The sequence below is a fragment of the Otolemur garnettii genome, unplaced genomic scaffold (assembly GCF_000181295.1).
Source record: "Otolemur garnettii isolate 467f Iridium unplaced genomic scaffold, OtoGar3 scaffold00068, whole genome shotgun sequence".
In the NCBI taxonomy this organism is placed as follows: Eukaryota; Metazoa; Chordata; class Mammalia; order Primates; family Galagidae; genus Otolemur; species Otolemur garnettii.
The window spans coordinates 2297073-2311698 of record NW_003852463.1 but is presented as its reverse complement, the minus strand read 5'-3'; the positions used below and the strand labels follow the sequence as shown (position 1 = coordinate 2311698).

General features: G+C 38.4%; 2 protein-coding genes and 1 pseudogene across 2 annotated transcripts in view; 2 read left to right on the top strand and 1 right to left on the bottom strand.

The window, feature by feature from the left end:
* Positions 1–5282, bottom strand: part of DUSP11 (dual specificity phosphatase 11) — a 24487-nt gene extending 19205 nt beyond the window's left edge. Inside the window, exons 1-2 of the mRNA XM_003793398.3 lie at positions 5003–5282; positions 3329–3404 (exon numbers count right to left, since the gene is read on the bottom strand). Coding sequence (XP_003793446.1) covers positions 3329–3404; positions 5003–5103 — 177 coding nt within the window. The 5' untranslated portion in view covers positions 5104–5282. The remainder of the gene's footprint in view (positions 1–3328; positions 3405–5002) is intronic.
* A 4942-nt stretch (positions 5283–10224) lies between these two features.
* CUNH2orf78 (chromosome unknown C2orf78 homolog) overlaps positions 10225–14626 on the top strand; it is a 10264-nt gene continuing 5862 nt past the window's right edge. The window contains exon 1 of the mRNA XM_003793467.1: positions 10225–10321. Within this exon, the coding sequence (XP_003793515.1) occupies positions 10225–10321 (97 nt within the window). The remainder of the gene's footprint in view (positions 10322–14626) is intronic.
* On the top strand, positions 13023–13585 carry LOC100947356 (annotated as a pseudogene).

The following is a 14626-nucleotide window of genomic DNA, read 5'->3' as shown; positions in this document are numbered from 1 at the left end:
GCCCTACCCTTTTGAGCCACAGGAGCCGCCCAGAACACACTTTCAATATGGCTTTAGTATCTGGTAGGGCCAGAATGACCTCTCTCCTTCTACTATTCTTTTTCTGAATTTTCCGGGATACTTATGTCTATTTTTTTTCTAAGAGTTTTAGAATTAACCTAACTCAGAAAATTTCTATTAAGATGATGCTAAATGTATAAATTAAGAAAACTGGACAGATTTACAATGTTGAGCCTTCCACACAACACTGTAACAGTTTTGAAGAGTAAATTAATTACAACAAGGCATACAATCTCTTCAGTGAGTTCCTTTTTTTATTTTTATGTTTTTTTTGGGACAGAGGCTCACTTTGTCACCCTTTGTAGAGTGCCATGGCGTCCTAGCTCACAGCAACCTCAAACTCTTGGGCTCAAGTGATCCTCTTGCCTCAATTTTTTTCATTTTCATTTTTAACAAAGACAGGGGTCTCACTCTTGCTCAGGGTGGTCTTGAACTCCAGAGCTCAAGCAATCCACTCACCTCAGCCTCCCAGAGTGCTAGGATTATAGGTGTGAGCCACAATGCCCAGTCTCCAGTTAGTTTCTTGCAAAGACTTGGAGCTGATGGATAAATTATCATCTCCATCTAGCTAAACAATAACCTTGAATAATTTATGTCATTACCTCTTTAGGAACTTTTCTTGGTTAATCGTCTGGAGTAATTTCTCCCTCCTTTGAATTCCTAAGCATTTCTTTTCTTTGAGACAGAGCCTCAAGCTATCCCCCTGGGTAGAGTGCCATGGCATCACAGCTCACAGCAACCTCTACCTCCTGGGCTCAAGCGAGTCACCTGCCTCAGCCTCCCAAGTAGCTAGGACCACAGGTGCCTGCCACAATGCCTGGCTATTTTTTGGTTGCAACTGTTGTTGTTTTGGTGGGCCCTGGCTGATTCGAACCCACCACCTTAGATGTATGTGGTTGGTACCTTAGCCGCCTAAGCCACAGGCGCCGAGCCATTCCTAAGCATTTCTTACCCAAAGTATGTGTCACTTACCATATCCTACTTCATATTCTAAGGTGCTTGAGAGGTCACTATCAAGTATTGAGGCTGCTTTTCCTCAGATAACTTCCATAAGAGACACAGGAAGACAATGCCATTTTTCACCACCACACAGATAGTTCATCTCCCTACCTCTACTGCATGTACAGAGACTACACTAGGAGCAGTTAAACATCTTCATCTGTACTTTGACACATTAACTGAGTTGTGAGTTGTATTTAACATATGCTAGTTTTGAGCCTGGGGCCTCAAGAAACATACATAACTCATTTGTCTCTTGACACATCTTGACCCATCTTGACCTAATAAAACACCATGGCCCCAAGGAAAAACAAATTTTTTTCTAGTATGAGAGGCAATGTGTTAAACAATTCCAACACTGAATAAAATAACTTAAGTATGCAAAGCTAAAAGAGGCTTTTAATGATGATGTCATACAAGAAAGATTTGTAGCTGTGTAGAAGAAAGGAAATTAAGAGGTTTTTTTTGGTTTCTCTTCTCTTGCTGATATACTTTCAGGAAAGGGGCAGAGCAGGGACCCTCTGAAAGCTCAGGAAGCCACTTTTAGAGGCCATGGAGTAGAGACATGAAGAGTTAGGACAGTAACATAGAGGCGGAGGAGTATGGGAGAATATGTGGGTTGGGACATTAATTCATTCAAGAAAAATTTGTAAGTACTTACTATATGTCAAACATTATGCTTGGTGTTGGTGGATGTGGATGTGAATAGAAATCATGTATTAGTTCAGCACCTGTGGCTTAAGTGGCTAAGGCTCCAGCCACATACACCTAAGGTAGTGGGTTCAAATCCAGCCCAGGCCCGCCAAAACAATGATGGCTGCAACCAAAAAATAGCCAGGTGTTGTGGCGGGCGCCTGTGGTCCCAGCTACTTGGGAGGCTGAGGCAGGAGACTCGCTTGAGCCCAGGAGTTGGAGGTTGCTGTGAGCTGTGATGCAACGGCACTCTACCCAGGGGGACAGCTTGAGGCTCTGTCTCAAAAAAAAGAAAAGAAATCATGTATTTTCTTTCTAAATAACTAGTTTTTAAGTCCAGAGGTGCAGAAAAGCTGAAATAGCAGGCAAAAAGGAATCCTGACCCATGAATCACAAATTAAAATTCCCAATATGTTCAAAGTGGGCTTTTTCTGCGACTGTTCAATGCTACACTGAGTAAGTTCAATGAGACATAGAATCTAGAAGACAATATTTGCTATTCACTTTTTCTTCTTTTTTGTCTTTTTTGTCTGTCAAATGCTTCTCCTACTTATTCTTTTCCTAGTTCAAACAAAAACACAATCTTCAGAGTTTCCATGCTAAAATCCTGACCATGATGATCCAAGGTATTCTTTTTTTGGTTGTGACAAGGAAGGGAAGGGGTCCCACTGGCACTTAGTGGGTGAGAGTCATGGATACTAGATAGCTTACCAATATCAAAACAGTCCTATAAATGTGTCCCATAACCTCAATGACTTTTAAATATCCTACTCAACATTAATGTAGGTAAATACTGTTTATATTTATCTTAGCCTTAACAACCTAACTCTAATTCACAAACACAAAGTATTTTTTGTACAATTTGAACATACATTGAATTTTCCAGGATAGTAATAACTTTTCTTTTTTTTTAGAGACAGAGCCTCACTACGTCACCCTCAGTAGAGTATACAGCTCGCAGCAACCTCCAGCTATTGGGCTTAGGTAATTCTCTTGCCTCAGTCTCCTGAGTAGCTGGGACTATAGGCGCCCACCACAATGCCCAGCTATTTTTTGTTGCAGTTTGGCCAGGGCTGGGTTCAAACCCACCACCCTCAGTTCATGAGACTGGTGCTCTACTCACTGAGCCACAGGCACTGCCCAACAGTAATAATTTTATCAACCAGGTAAAGATTATATTTTGCTTTGCTTGGAAATCTACTAAGAACTGTTCACTATCATAGAAACTCCTACTACAAAGGCAATAAAACCCACTGTTTGTAGTTCTTGCACTTATGATGCTAGTGACTATTTCTCTGTCTTCTAGTGCAGTCATGTCTAGTTACATACTACTTGAAATACATACTACTTAACCATAAGTTACTTTCATTGCATTTATTCTTTATATTATATTTAAGATTTACACTAATTATTTCCCTTTAAAATTATTCATAGAAGTAGGTTATACGTACCTACCAGTTTCATTTCAGGTGACGTTACAAAGTATTTGCTATTAAAAGGGAAAATGGAGTGTGATAGGGTTGAGAACCAGTGTTCTACGTAGTCAATTTAGATTTCTGAATTAACTTCTGCTTACCTTTTGCAAAGGAACTTTGAAAGCAATGAAACGAGTCCCAGGCATCCGCTGTCCAACTGGAATATAGTCTTTCCACCTATTGGGTATATTTTTTGTTAGCCAAATTGTATGTTAACCTTGTTACCCTGCAGAGAATGACACTACCTGAAAATGGGAATCACAGTCCACACAGTATGTTCCCTCTTCTCTCTGCTTTACATTTTACCACTCCATGTATTCAACCTTGATTTATACTATCTTTCCTGTTTCCTCATTTTTTTTTTTGTAAGAGTCTTGCTCTATTGCCCTGGGTAGAATGCAATCTCATCATTGTAGCTCACTGCAATCTCAAACTCCTGTGCTGAAGTGATCCTCTTGCTTCAGCCTTCTGAGTAGCTGAGACTAGAGGCATGTACCACCAGACCCAGTTAATTTTTCTATTGTTTAGTAGAGACAAGGTCTCACCCAGACTAGTCTCAAATTCACTTTCAAACCCCTAGTTTGAAAGCCTGACCCACCACACCCAGCCCCATTTCCTCTTTTTGAAAATATACAAGGCTACAAAATAATGCAAAGTTCTCCACAAATAAGACATAACGAAAACCAGAAATGACTAGAGCTTCTGTATCCCTGATAAAACTTAGTCCAGTTCCAAATACTAAGGCTATATGTATAATACATACATATACAAGGCTACAAGATATAGACAATAGGTACCAATAATAGGTCAGGCAAGACCGGTAATAGGATGCTGACAGAACAAAGTTGACACATTCCAAAGATAACTGAGAAATAAAATGAAAGAGACTTAAAGAAGTATAAAATAGGGGACAGAAGGCCAAGGGTGGTGGTTCATGTCTGTAATCCTAGCACTCTGGGAGGCCCAGATGGGTGGATTGCTGGAGGTCAGGAATTTGAGACCAGTCTGAGCAAGAGTGAGACCCTGTCTCTACTAAAAATAGAATAACTAGCTAGGCATAGTGGGGCAGGTCTGTATTTCCAGCTACTCAGGCGGCAAAGACAAGAGGATCACTTAAGCCCAGGATTTGGAAGATGCTGTTAGCTGTGACACCATGGCACTCTACCAAGGGCAACACAGTGAGACTGTCTCAAAAAAAAAAAAAAAAAAAAATCAGGAGACAGGAAGTCTCAAGGAATGAAACAGTTCACTTAAGAGCAAAGTGTCAAAAATCAGTCATTCGAACGTATAAAGGAAGATCTCTCAAACAAGACCTGTTCAAAAGGAACATAACAGGTTCTTTGTGATTTCTGTAGGCATAAACCAACTTTCCATGTAAGATCTCAGGGCGGCACTGCTGGGTTCATTTACTCAAACTATTACTCACCTTTTCTGTCAACATAGCATAACTTAAAGAAGAAGGGGTTCAATATTGGTAATTAAGGAGTGCCCCCAACACTAAGAGTCCCGCATTAAAGTACTCCTTCCAGATTTTAGCTCAGAACGCCGGCCAGAACTCGCTTTTAAAAGTAGACAGAGAAATCACAGGACATAACAGACATTGTCCCTATTAGCAACTGCGGGTGGCGCACAAAAAGTCAATGCCTCCAAGCAATGTGGTGGACAAGCCAAGCGCGCGGCTGTGACAGTGAGAGGCAGAGATCACAACAGATGGAGGCCAGGCCCAGAAATTACGAGCTGGGAGGACCGTGCCCAGGCATCAAGGTATATTTTACCTTTCCGGGATGTGGTTTCCGCCCTTCCTCTTGGCAGAGGAGCGTCCAGAAAAGTCGCCTCCCCGGCCCCAGCCACTGCGGGCATGATGCCGCTGGCTCATATGGACCCCAAGAAGCCGCCTACCCAAAGCCAAGCCGGCCAAAAGCGCCAGTCCGGCGCCCTTGGTGCCTGAAAATGACCCTCCACCGGAAGAGCCTCACCAGAAACCCACACAGCGCCCAAGACCTCCTATTGCGCATGCGCCGCCGCCCACGTGATCGCGTCACCGCGCCGGTTTACAGAGTTCTATTTGTAAACAAGACTTTAAGAGCTATAGCGCCCTCCTTGGCTGGTGGCCAGTAGCACAGATAGAGGAGGTCGCGTTTGCACCCTTCGGAATTCAATTGGGGGTCACACTGCCTCCCATTCCATGTGTGTTCTTCCAGATATTTCCAAGTGCTTACATCGACATTTTGTATATTGTGTATAAATATTGACTTTCACATATGTATATCCCTTATTTTTATATAAAAGAAGCATCCTGAACATACTCTATGATATTTCTAGAATACCGATTTCCCAATTTATATGTACCTCCATTCTGTTTTTTAATGACTGTACAGCATGTCATTGATTATAAGTAACATAGATAAAAGCACCATAATTTATTCAACCAGTCCAATATTGATAGACCTTTAGTTATTTTAGTTTTTTTTTAATCTTCTGTTGCAGACAATGCAGCAATATAAACATCCTTACACAGATATACAATTATATCTAAATTCCTAACAGTAGAATTTCTGGAATTAAACATACATACATTTTTTAAAGATATGGCCTAATTACTCTCCAAAAATATTGTATGAACATACACGCTTATTCATGGACTGGTTTTTGTTGGGTTCCTATCCCATTGCTGGTATCATGCTAGAGGTGAACAGCATATATTTATGTTTTAGAAAATACCAAACAACAACTGAGGAGGGAGCTCAAGTTCAAGGTTTCTACACAGGATTAGCTATAAAGCTCTGTACTTAGAAAAACTTTGAATTCTGCTATAAGTAGAATAGCAGAGCATGATCTATAGTAGGTCTGAAGACAGAATAGAGTACTAAATTCTAGATTAAATTGTAAGTAATTATGATAGAAGATTATTAAAATAATTTTCACTTTCTAGCTTTTAGTTGATGCAAGTACCTTATATACATTTTTAGGAATTTTCACAACCATTTTAAAGCTTGGTAAACTAATGATCAGAAAGGTCACAGTTATTGAATAAATGAAGAAATGAATGAAGAGGTAAAAAGTCTACTAGCTTTGTTAATGTTTTGAGACGATGATATTCCAACCTTACATACATAAGCATTTCCGATTCTGAAAATTTCCACATAATTAAAATTGTTGCAGTATTAGTAAGTTGTTAATTGGAAAAAGACAAGTGAGGCTCAGCGCCAGCCACATACACCAAGGCTGGCGGGTTCAAACCAGGCCTGCTAAACAACAATGACAACTACAACAAAAAAATAGCCTGGCATTGTGGTGGGCGCCAGTAGTCCCAGCTACTTGGGAGTCTGAGGCAAGAGAATCGCTTAAGCCCAAGAGTTTGAGTTTGCTGTGAGCTGTGACACAATAGCACTCTACTGAGGGCAACATAGTGAGATTCTGTTTCAAAATTAAAAAAAAAAAAAGACAAGTTAATATCAGATAACTTGCAAACCTATAATTAGGCATATTCAAATTCACCATTAATTTATAAAATACTCTTTAGGAGTTTATGAAAAATCCAATAGATATACAGTGGCCAGAAAGTGCAAATGGTACAACTGTCTATAGACATGACAAGATACAAAATGTGACATAAATCTATCAGAAGCCAGAAAAGCTACATTGATACTATACTTCCAATTTGCTAAAAGACACAAACACTCCAGACCTAGGAAGAGTAGGGTTTCTAGAAAGTATGGGAACTAGAAAAACACAGGCTTTGGATGGGAGTGGATACATGAAGTAGAAGAAGGTCTTCACACGTGTGTGGTACTCTGGAATGGAAAATATATGAGCAAGGGATATTAGGAGCACCAAACAGCTAAGTAATTGGTACTAATAAATCTACCATTATCTGGTAGGGCCATAGGTACCACGTATGGGTTTGAAGGATTCCAGTCTTTAATAAAACAAAAAAGAAACTATGGAGAGAGTAAAAAGGGGGCTTCAGGGGTAGAAGGACTGAGTATGCTACACCAAGATAAGTCCAAGTTATCCAAATTAAGTCTAATTAGATAAAAAATTCAGGGAATGGGTCTCTGAGACAAGACAACACAACACTATAAAAACTGAGGCTTTAGGTCATGATAGAACTTGATGCTGGAACTTAAGTTCCAGAGTGTTGGATTAAAGCTCTTTATTTTTCTTTTATGTTTAGTTTTTTATAGAGACAGGGTCTTATTACCTTGTCTGGGATGGTTTCAAACTCCTGGACTCAAGCAATCTTCCTACCTCACCTCCCAAGGTGCTGGGATTACAGCTGCACACCACGGTGCCTGGCTTTCGGTTCTTCCCCGTACATTTAAAGATTTATTTTAGAGGTTAAGATGACACAAACTAAAAGAGTGCAAGCTAAAATTAAGTAGCTAACACTATGAGGAGAAAATAGTTCTAGAGGCTGGGTAACACCAAAAACGATAGTATTGCATAAATAGAATTGAATGTTAGAAATGAATATTATAATATGTAAACATTTTATTGCTATCAGAAATGATCCTACCATAATCCTCCCCAACTTATACCACCCACCCTAAACTATAGTAGTTAATTCCCTGGATTTCCATGAAAACATTGAGGAAACAGAGACTGGTCTGGTTTGCAGATCTTAGTACATGTTGTTAGTTTCACATTATATGCTAGTATCACAGAAGTAGGCTCTCTGAGGTATGAAGCTAAGAGCAAAGGGAAAAAACTTTGAAAAACTTTACATAGCTTAAGCCCATCTCTAAATTGCCACACCTTTCATAATTTCTTCTCAGAGAAGCATTACCCTTTGCACACACAATCACTAAGAAAACTCCTATCTCATAATATGAAGCATTGTTGGAAGAGATGGGAAAATAGATCTATTTGCCTTTAGAGACCCAATCTTGAGCTTATATTCTCTTGAGTTCTTAGCACCTGTATTATTCACATAAATTCACTTGCATTAGAAAAGTCCCTAGACAGGTTGAGATGGACATCACTAAAAACTTCCTACCACCAAAAAAAAAAAAAAAAAAAAGATTATATCCATAGATTTCCTCCCCCAGACCGGCTTAGTCTGTATCTATATCATTAGTAACTCGGCCCTAACTTTATCAGGGAGAAGTTAGTGGGAAAAGCATTAACCAAGAGAACAAAAATGAAGGCAATCCAGGCCAAAGTGGGCTGACTGCAGACATCTGTTCCTTATACTTGGGCGCACCGTACAACTCACCATACCTATTCCCAGACTCCTCTTTAATTTCCTCCACAAAACCCATCGGGTCAAAATTAGTTCATGGTGCTTCAAAACAATCAAAAAGAGAAAGACATGCAACATGTTTTACAATGTTAGATTCCTTAAAAATATGACAAGAAAAAAAATGTAGAAAAGCAGACATTTAAAAGAGATCTGTAGTCTACAAATATACTAATGAATGACATAGATGAGGTAATATGACATAAAACACAATGAAAAAATACATTTAAGATTATTCTCTTCTGTGTACAGAATTCATAGTAGTTTCTGGACTGTGTAGCTACATTTTAAAATATTGGTTTATGTGTTCTGTTAATTGAAGATGAGATCAAAGTGTGTTCTCTTGTTTCTCACAGAAACTAAAAAATACCCTCACCTTGCCTGTACCCTATTCTCCACTAATGTCTTCTTCTTTCTCTTAACTATTCTCCTCTTCATTTTGCCTGGCCTTGTGCCTGAGCATGGCAGACAGAGAATCCCAGAGGCCCAGGATTCTAAGTAGCTGTTTGCAAGGGGGAGGAGGCTACAGTAACTGCCACAATGGAGTCTCATATGTGAGAAAAAAGAATATTCTGAATGCCTCTCACATATAAAAGAGAAGGCTGGCAGGATGTCTGTAGTGCTCAAGGAGCCAGAGGTGGTAAATTATGGGCAAAAGAATTGAAACCAGAGACTGAAAGAGAGACAGTCTGCAGTCAGCTTTATCTTCTACCTCCCTGGTGTTTGCTTCTAATGGGCAGAGTCCGTGTTTTGTACATAATGGCACAGAAAAGAAGACCCCTGCTCTGGAAGTGACAGGAAGTAACATCGCCAATGTAAGAAAGCAAGATCAAGGCTTGTCCCAGAAACAATGTGCAAAATCAAGGGGGAAAGGGGAAGAGCAGAGAGATGCAAGTTCAACATGGCCCAGCCCAGCTCAGCCCAACCCAAGGAAAATAGCATTCAAGAAGAAACTAAAAAGAAGCACCTTGGACCACATTATTTTCTACAGGTGCACTCAATGAACTTCACCCTACTCATCAACCAAGTTATAAAAAGAGCTCTTTAATCCCTCCCTTTGGTCTTTCAAAACTGTAGTAAGTTCACTAAACAAATCAACATCTGTAATTGCTCAACCTAGTTGTCCCTTTCCTTCCTACCCAATGATATTGCCTATTTATTTTTATACAGGGTGTCCATATATAGTTTGTGTGCAATTTAAAGTAGACAACTGTTTTAAATCTATTTAAAAGCTAAATAGATTAAATCTAAAATACTATTTTAAATCTAAGTAGTTGTCTATTTTAAATCACACAAAAACTATATGGACACTCTGTATAATTATAAATGTTATAATATTATAACATTGTGACCATAACATACTAAATATGAATAACTGTTAGTTCATTATATTAATGAACATCTGTAAGAAACTTTGAGATGACGTCCCTAGCATAAGGGCCTGGGACTATCATGTCTGTCTTTCAGCTTTCCACAGCTCAGCTGTGACAGCTCCCCGACCACTCCCTCCACCCAATTCCTTCTTCTTATTGGGAATCCGACCTCCCCATTGGCTACCTCATACCTTTAAACTGCCTGCTTTGTGACATCATTCTCCCACCAAACCTACCAACACCTGGTAGCATCTTGGGGTTTCCATGGAGCTGTTTATAAATAAATTTGGATCATCGCAATGACCAATGACCAGTAACCAGTAGCCAATGGCCAGTAGTCAGTGACCAGTAGCCAGTGACCAGTGACCTCCATACTGGACACATGCGCTCTTTGGCTTCAGCTACTCAGACATCTTCTGGTATTGTCTCCTCATCCCTTTTATCTTCCGTTGATGTTTCCTCTTCTCTGACTATGTCAGGTAAGGAAGGAAACATTTAAAAGTTTTCGATTAGATTTATAGCCCCCTACATTTAGTAGCAGAGTCAAAACAGCTTGGAATAATGGGGGAAAGTATTGAACAAGAAACCTAGAAGCCTAATCTCATTTTTGGCTTTGACATTTATTAGCTGTGTGACTTTGGAACTCTCAAAATCTGTTTCCTCATTCTGTTATATTAAGATAATAGACAGGTTATCCTTTCTGGTCTCCTTCTAATATTGAGGGGATTTTTTTGTTTTTCTTTGAGATAGAGTCTCATTATGTGTCACTCTCAGTAGAGTGCCAGGGCGTCACAGCCCACTGCAACCTCAAACTTGTGGGCTTAAGTGATTCTCTTGCCTCAGCCTCCTAAGTAGCTGGGACTACAGGCGCCAGCCACAATGCCTGGCTGGGTTTTTTTTTGTTGTTTGGCAGGCCCAGGCCGAGTTCAGACCTGCCAGCCCTGAGCTATAGGCGCTGCCCTAATATTGAATCTTAAAGGGCATGCATACTGAAAATGAAATCAGATACTTTTTTTTCTTTTCAGCCTAAAATATCCAGAGAAATCAGATACTTTTTGAGAGTTAATTGTTTCATCAGAAACTGATGATAAAAAACTCAGCAGTGTAGGAAACAAGCATTATATAGTAAGATGTTTTATCTGTAATTGTCTCCAGTCACTAATATTTCAAATTCAGTGTTTTAAATTTAGTGCTGATCAAAAAGTAATATTCAATTATCTTGGGGTTGTGAGGGGGAATGCTTGAACCCAGGAGTTTGAGGTTGCTGTCAGCTAGGATGCCATGGCACTCTACCCAGGGCAATACAGGAGACTTTGTTTCCAAAAAAAAAAACTAATAATCACAAGTTTGGATTTTCTATCTAAACATTGTGAAATGAAAAAATAGGGAGATAATGGAGGGTATTGGGCGGTAAAGAGGCAGATATTCTAGGTTAAGGAAGTTTGGGACTGTTTTCATTAAACACAGCTCAACAGGAAAGAACTAGGAGGGAAAATATATAAATGAGGAGAAAATATAAGAATGAATCTATGGAGATCATGAACGAGTTCGTAGTTTGGGACAAAATGTTGAAGAGAATCAAAGATTTTAAAGCAAGAGGAGCATGGAATGAAATCTACATAGCAGGGCAAAATGAGTTGGTTTTAGCAAATTAATGGACTAAAAAGGAACTAAGACTAGAATGTCACTGGAAAAATCAGTTTATCTGAAAAGTAGGAATAGTTTGGGTTTTTTCTATTGCCTCCTTGAACACAGGTGACAGTTGACAGTTTTGAAGATAAACATTGTTTTAATTTAAACTTTTGTTCTTCTTAACTTCTCCCACCCCTTAGCCTGAATATAAACATTTTAAAAATACATTTATATGCTTCCTATAAACAAGAAACTAATAAAAGAGGTTACCTGGGGGGGAACCCGAAGAAACAGAATTTGCAGTGTTTCATTCTGATTGTAAACTATATGGATATTTCTCCTATTAAAAATAATACTGAGGGTTTTTTTTTTAATGATGTATCCTACCTTGCAGCAGAAGGACAGATTCATTTGTATAAGTAGGATTCAAGTAAAGTTTGCTTTTCATATTTGTTTTTTCATTCTAAAACAGAGTGTATACTGATTAACAGTCATTCACTATTTTTAAACCTAAAAAGAAAAAGAAAGACCCGCCTAAGAATAAAAAGAAAAATCCCTACACCTCTAATTCCACATTTATCTAAAACAATTTTCTAGGCTCCTTTGGGAATTCCTACATTAAATTTTTTAATTAGATTTTAGCAGTGATGGTTTTCTTAGGCTTTGGGAATGAATGACATTTTCTTGGATATTGAAGATAACTATAATCTAGGTTTTGAGGATAATATAAAAACCTTCATGATACTTTTTAAGTGTTCTTTTCGCATTGTTATATAGCTATATGATTTAAATATCTACTTTTACTGGGCTTGATATCTGTCATTTTCTAGGTAATAGGGAATTATGACTGAGCACAATAATTGAACTCCTTTACACTTACTGTTTTGTTCTCTGCTTTATACCCTTTTTTCTTTTTCTTTTTTGTTATCTTGTAATTTTTGATTTTGTGCATGCTTACTTAATTCATTTTGCTTTTTACACGTTTTATTGATAGTTTCTCTGTCGTTACAAATTCATTCAAAGTACCTTCAATTGCAGTCTGTTTTTTGGTTAATAGCATTCACTAAAATAGTAGATAATGTTCATTTGCATAATGTAACATGTATCATAATTAGTAAGTTTATTCATTTATTAGTACGTTTACTGTTCTTTCATGTTTGCACACATCCCAGTTTTCATTCATAGCTATATATTCAGCCAGGTGTGCTGGCTCACACCTGTAATCCTAAAACTCTGAAAGGCCAAGGTGGGTGGATTGCTTGAGTTCTCAAGTTTGAGACCAGCCTGAGCAAAAGCAAGACCCTGTCTCTACTAAAAATAGAAAAACTGAGGCAAGAGGATCGCTTGAGCCCAAGAATTGGAGGTTGCTGGAGCTATGATGCCAGGGCACTCTACCCAGGGTGGCAGCTTGAGACTCTGTCTCAAAAAAAAAAAAAAAAAAAAAGAGGGGCTGTGGCAGTACACTGGGACCTGGCTGTGGTGGTTGTGAGGCTAATGAGAAATTACTAAAGTTCCCAGGGAAGCAATGTAGAATTTACTGAGAATGTTATGGATGGAGAGGAAAAAACCTATGGTGGCTGTGAAGGGCCTGATGCCATGGATGTCAAATTGATATCTTCCGATGGTCATGAATTTATTGTAAAAAGAGAACATGCACTAACATCAGGAACAATAAAAGCTATGTTGAGTGGTCCAGGTCAGTTTGCTGAGAATGAAACCAATGAGGTCAATTTTAGGGCAATCCCTTCACATGCACTATCAAAAGTATGCATGTATTTTACCTATAAGGTTCGTTACACTAACAGCTCCATGGAGATTCCTGAATTCCCAATTGCACCTGAAATTGCACTGGGACTGCTGATGGCTGCGAACTTCCTAGATTGTTAAATAAAATAAATTGTAATAAACTGTTAATTTTTTCAGTATTTGATACCTGTAGTTCAGTTAGTAATTTTTTCATATATAGCATGCTGTCTGTATGCAGTTGAACTATAAAGTTCATTGCAAAACAGATTATCTTGTTTTTTGCATAGCAATCAGGGTTGAAGTTTGTTTGCTATATCAACAAATTAAGGACATTTTCACAAACAGAAATAAACAATATGCCAATTTGTAGGTGGTTTTGCTTTATCCTTTGGATGTGACTTTTAAAAGTCGAGCAATGATGATACAGTAAATGCTGACATTTAGGCATAAATGAACACATACTACAGGTAAAAAATGGGGCTAAGTATTTTTATGTTTTTAGCGTTTTTTTAAAAACCTATCCTGGTCATATAGACGCTGTTAGCATTACTAGAGTTATGCAAATAATTGCATTATAAACATGTTTATATGCAAAAAACATTGATTTTTTTATAACTCTTCAAGAATAAGAGTTGAAATTTCTTATGTCTTTTGATAAACTGCAGTATTGTTTAAGTGTATCTTGTCTTTTTGTTTGTTGCTACAATTTAAGAAATTTATTTAAAAGCAATTTGGGGAGGTAACTAGGTATAGCTTTTGAAGCAGTAACTGAACTATATAGTCAGATGGTCAACAAGTAAACTACATGACTTAGAATGCTTGTGCATTGTGCATTTTGGACTGATCAAAGTATTGTATTTTCATTGACTATAAAATTTCCTTTGCAATTTTCCAAAAAAACTATATATTCTTTTTAGTTCTGTGATAAGTTTTTTTATGATTTTTTTCTGTCTTTCCAAAACTACTATGTCTTCCTCCACATAAACTATACATAGTATATCACTTTTATTCATGTATCACTGAATTATCACTGCCATTATTACTATTTATAACTACTTTACAGAAGAGTAATCTGAAGCTCAGAGAGTTTAAATAACTTTTTTCTTTCAAAAGCATTTCTTGCCAGGAGTGATAGCCCATGCCTATAATCTTAGCATTTTGGGAAGCTGAGGTGGGTGGATCGCCTGAGCTCAGGAGTTTGAAACCAGCCTGAGCAAGAGCAAGACCGCGTCTCTACTAAAAAATAGAAACACTAATTAGGTGTTGTGGTGGGCGCCTACAGTCCCAGCTCCTCGGGAGGCCGAGGCAAGAGGATCTCTTGAGCCCAAGAGTTTGGAGTTGCTGTGAACTATGACACCATAGCACTCTACCCAGGGCAACAGAGTGAGACTCAAAAAAAAAAAAAA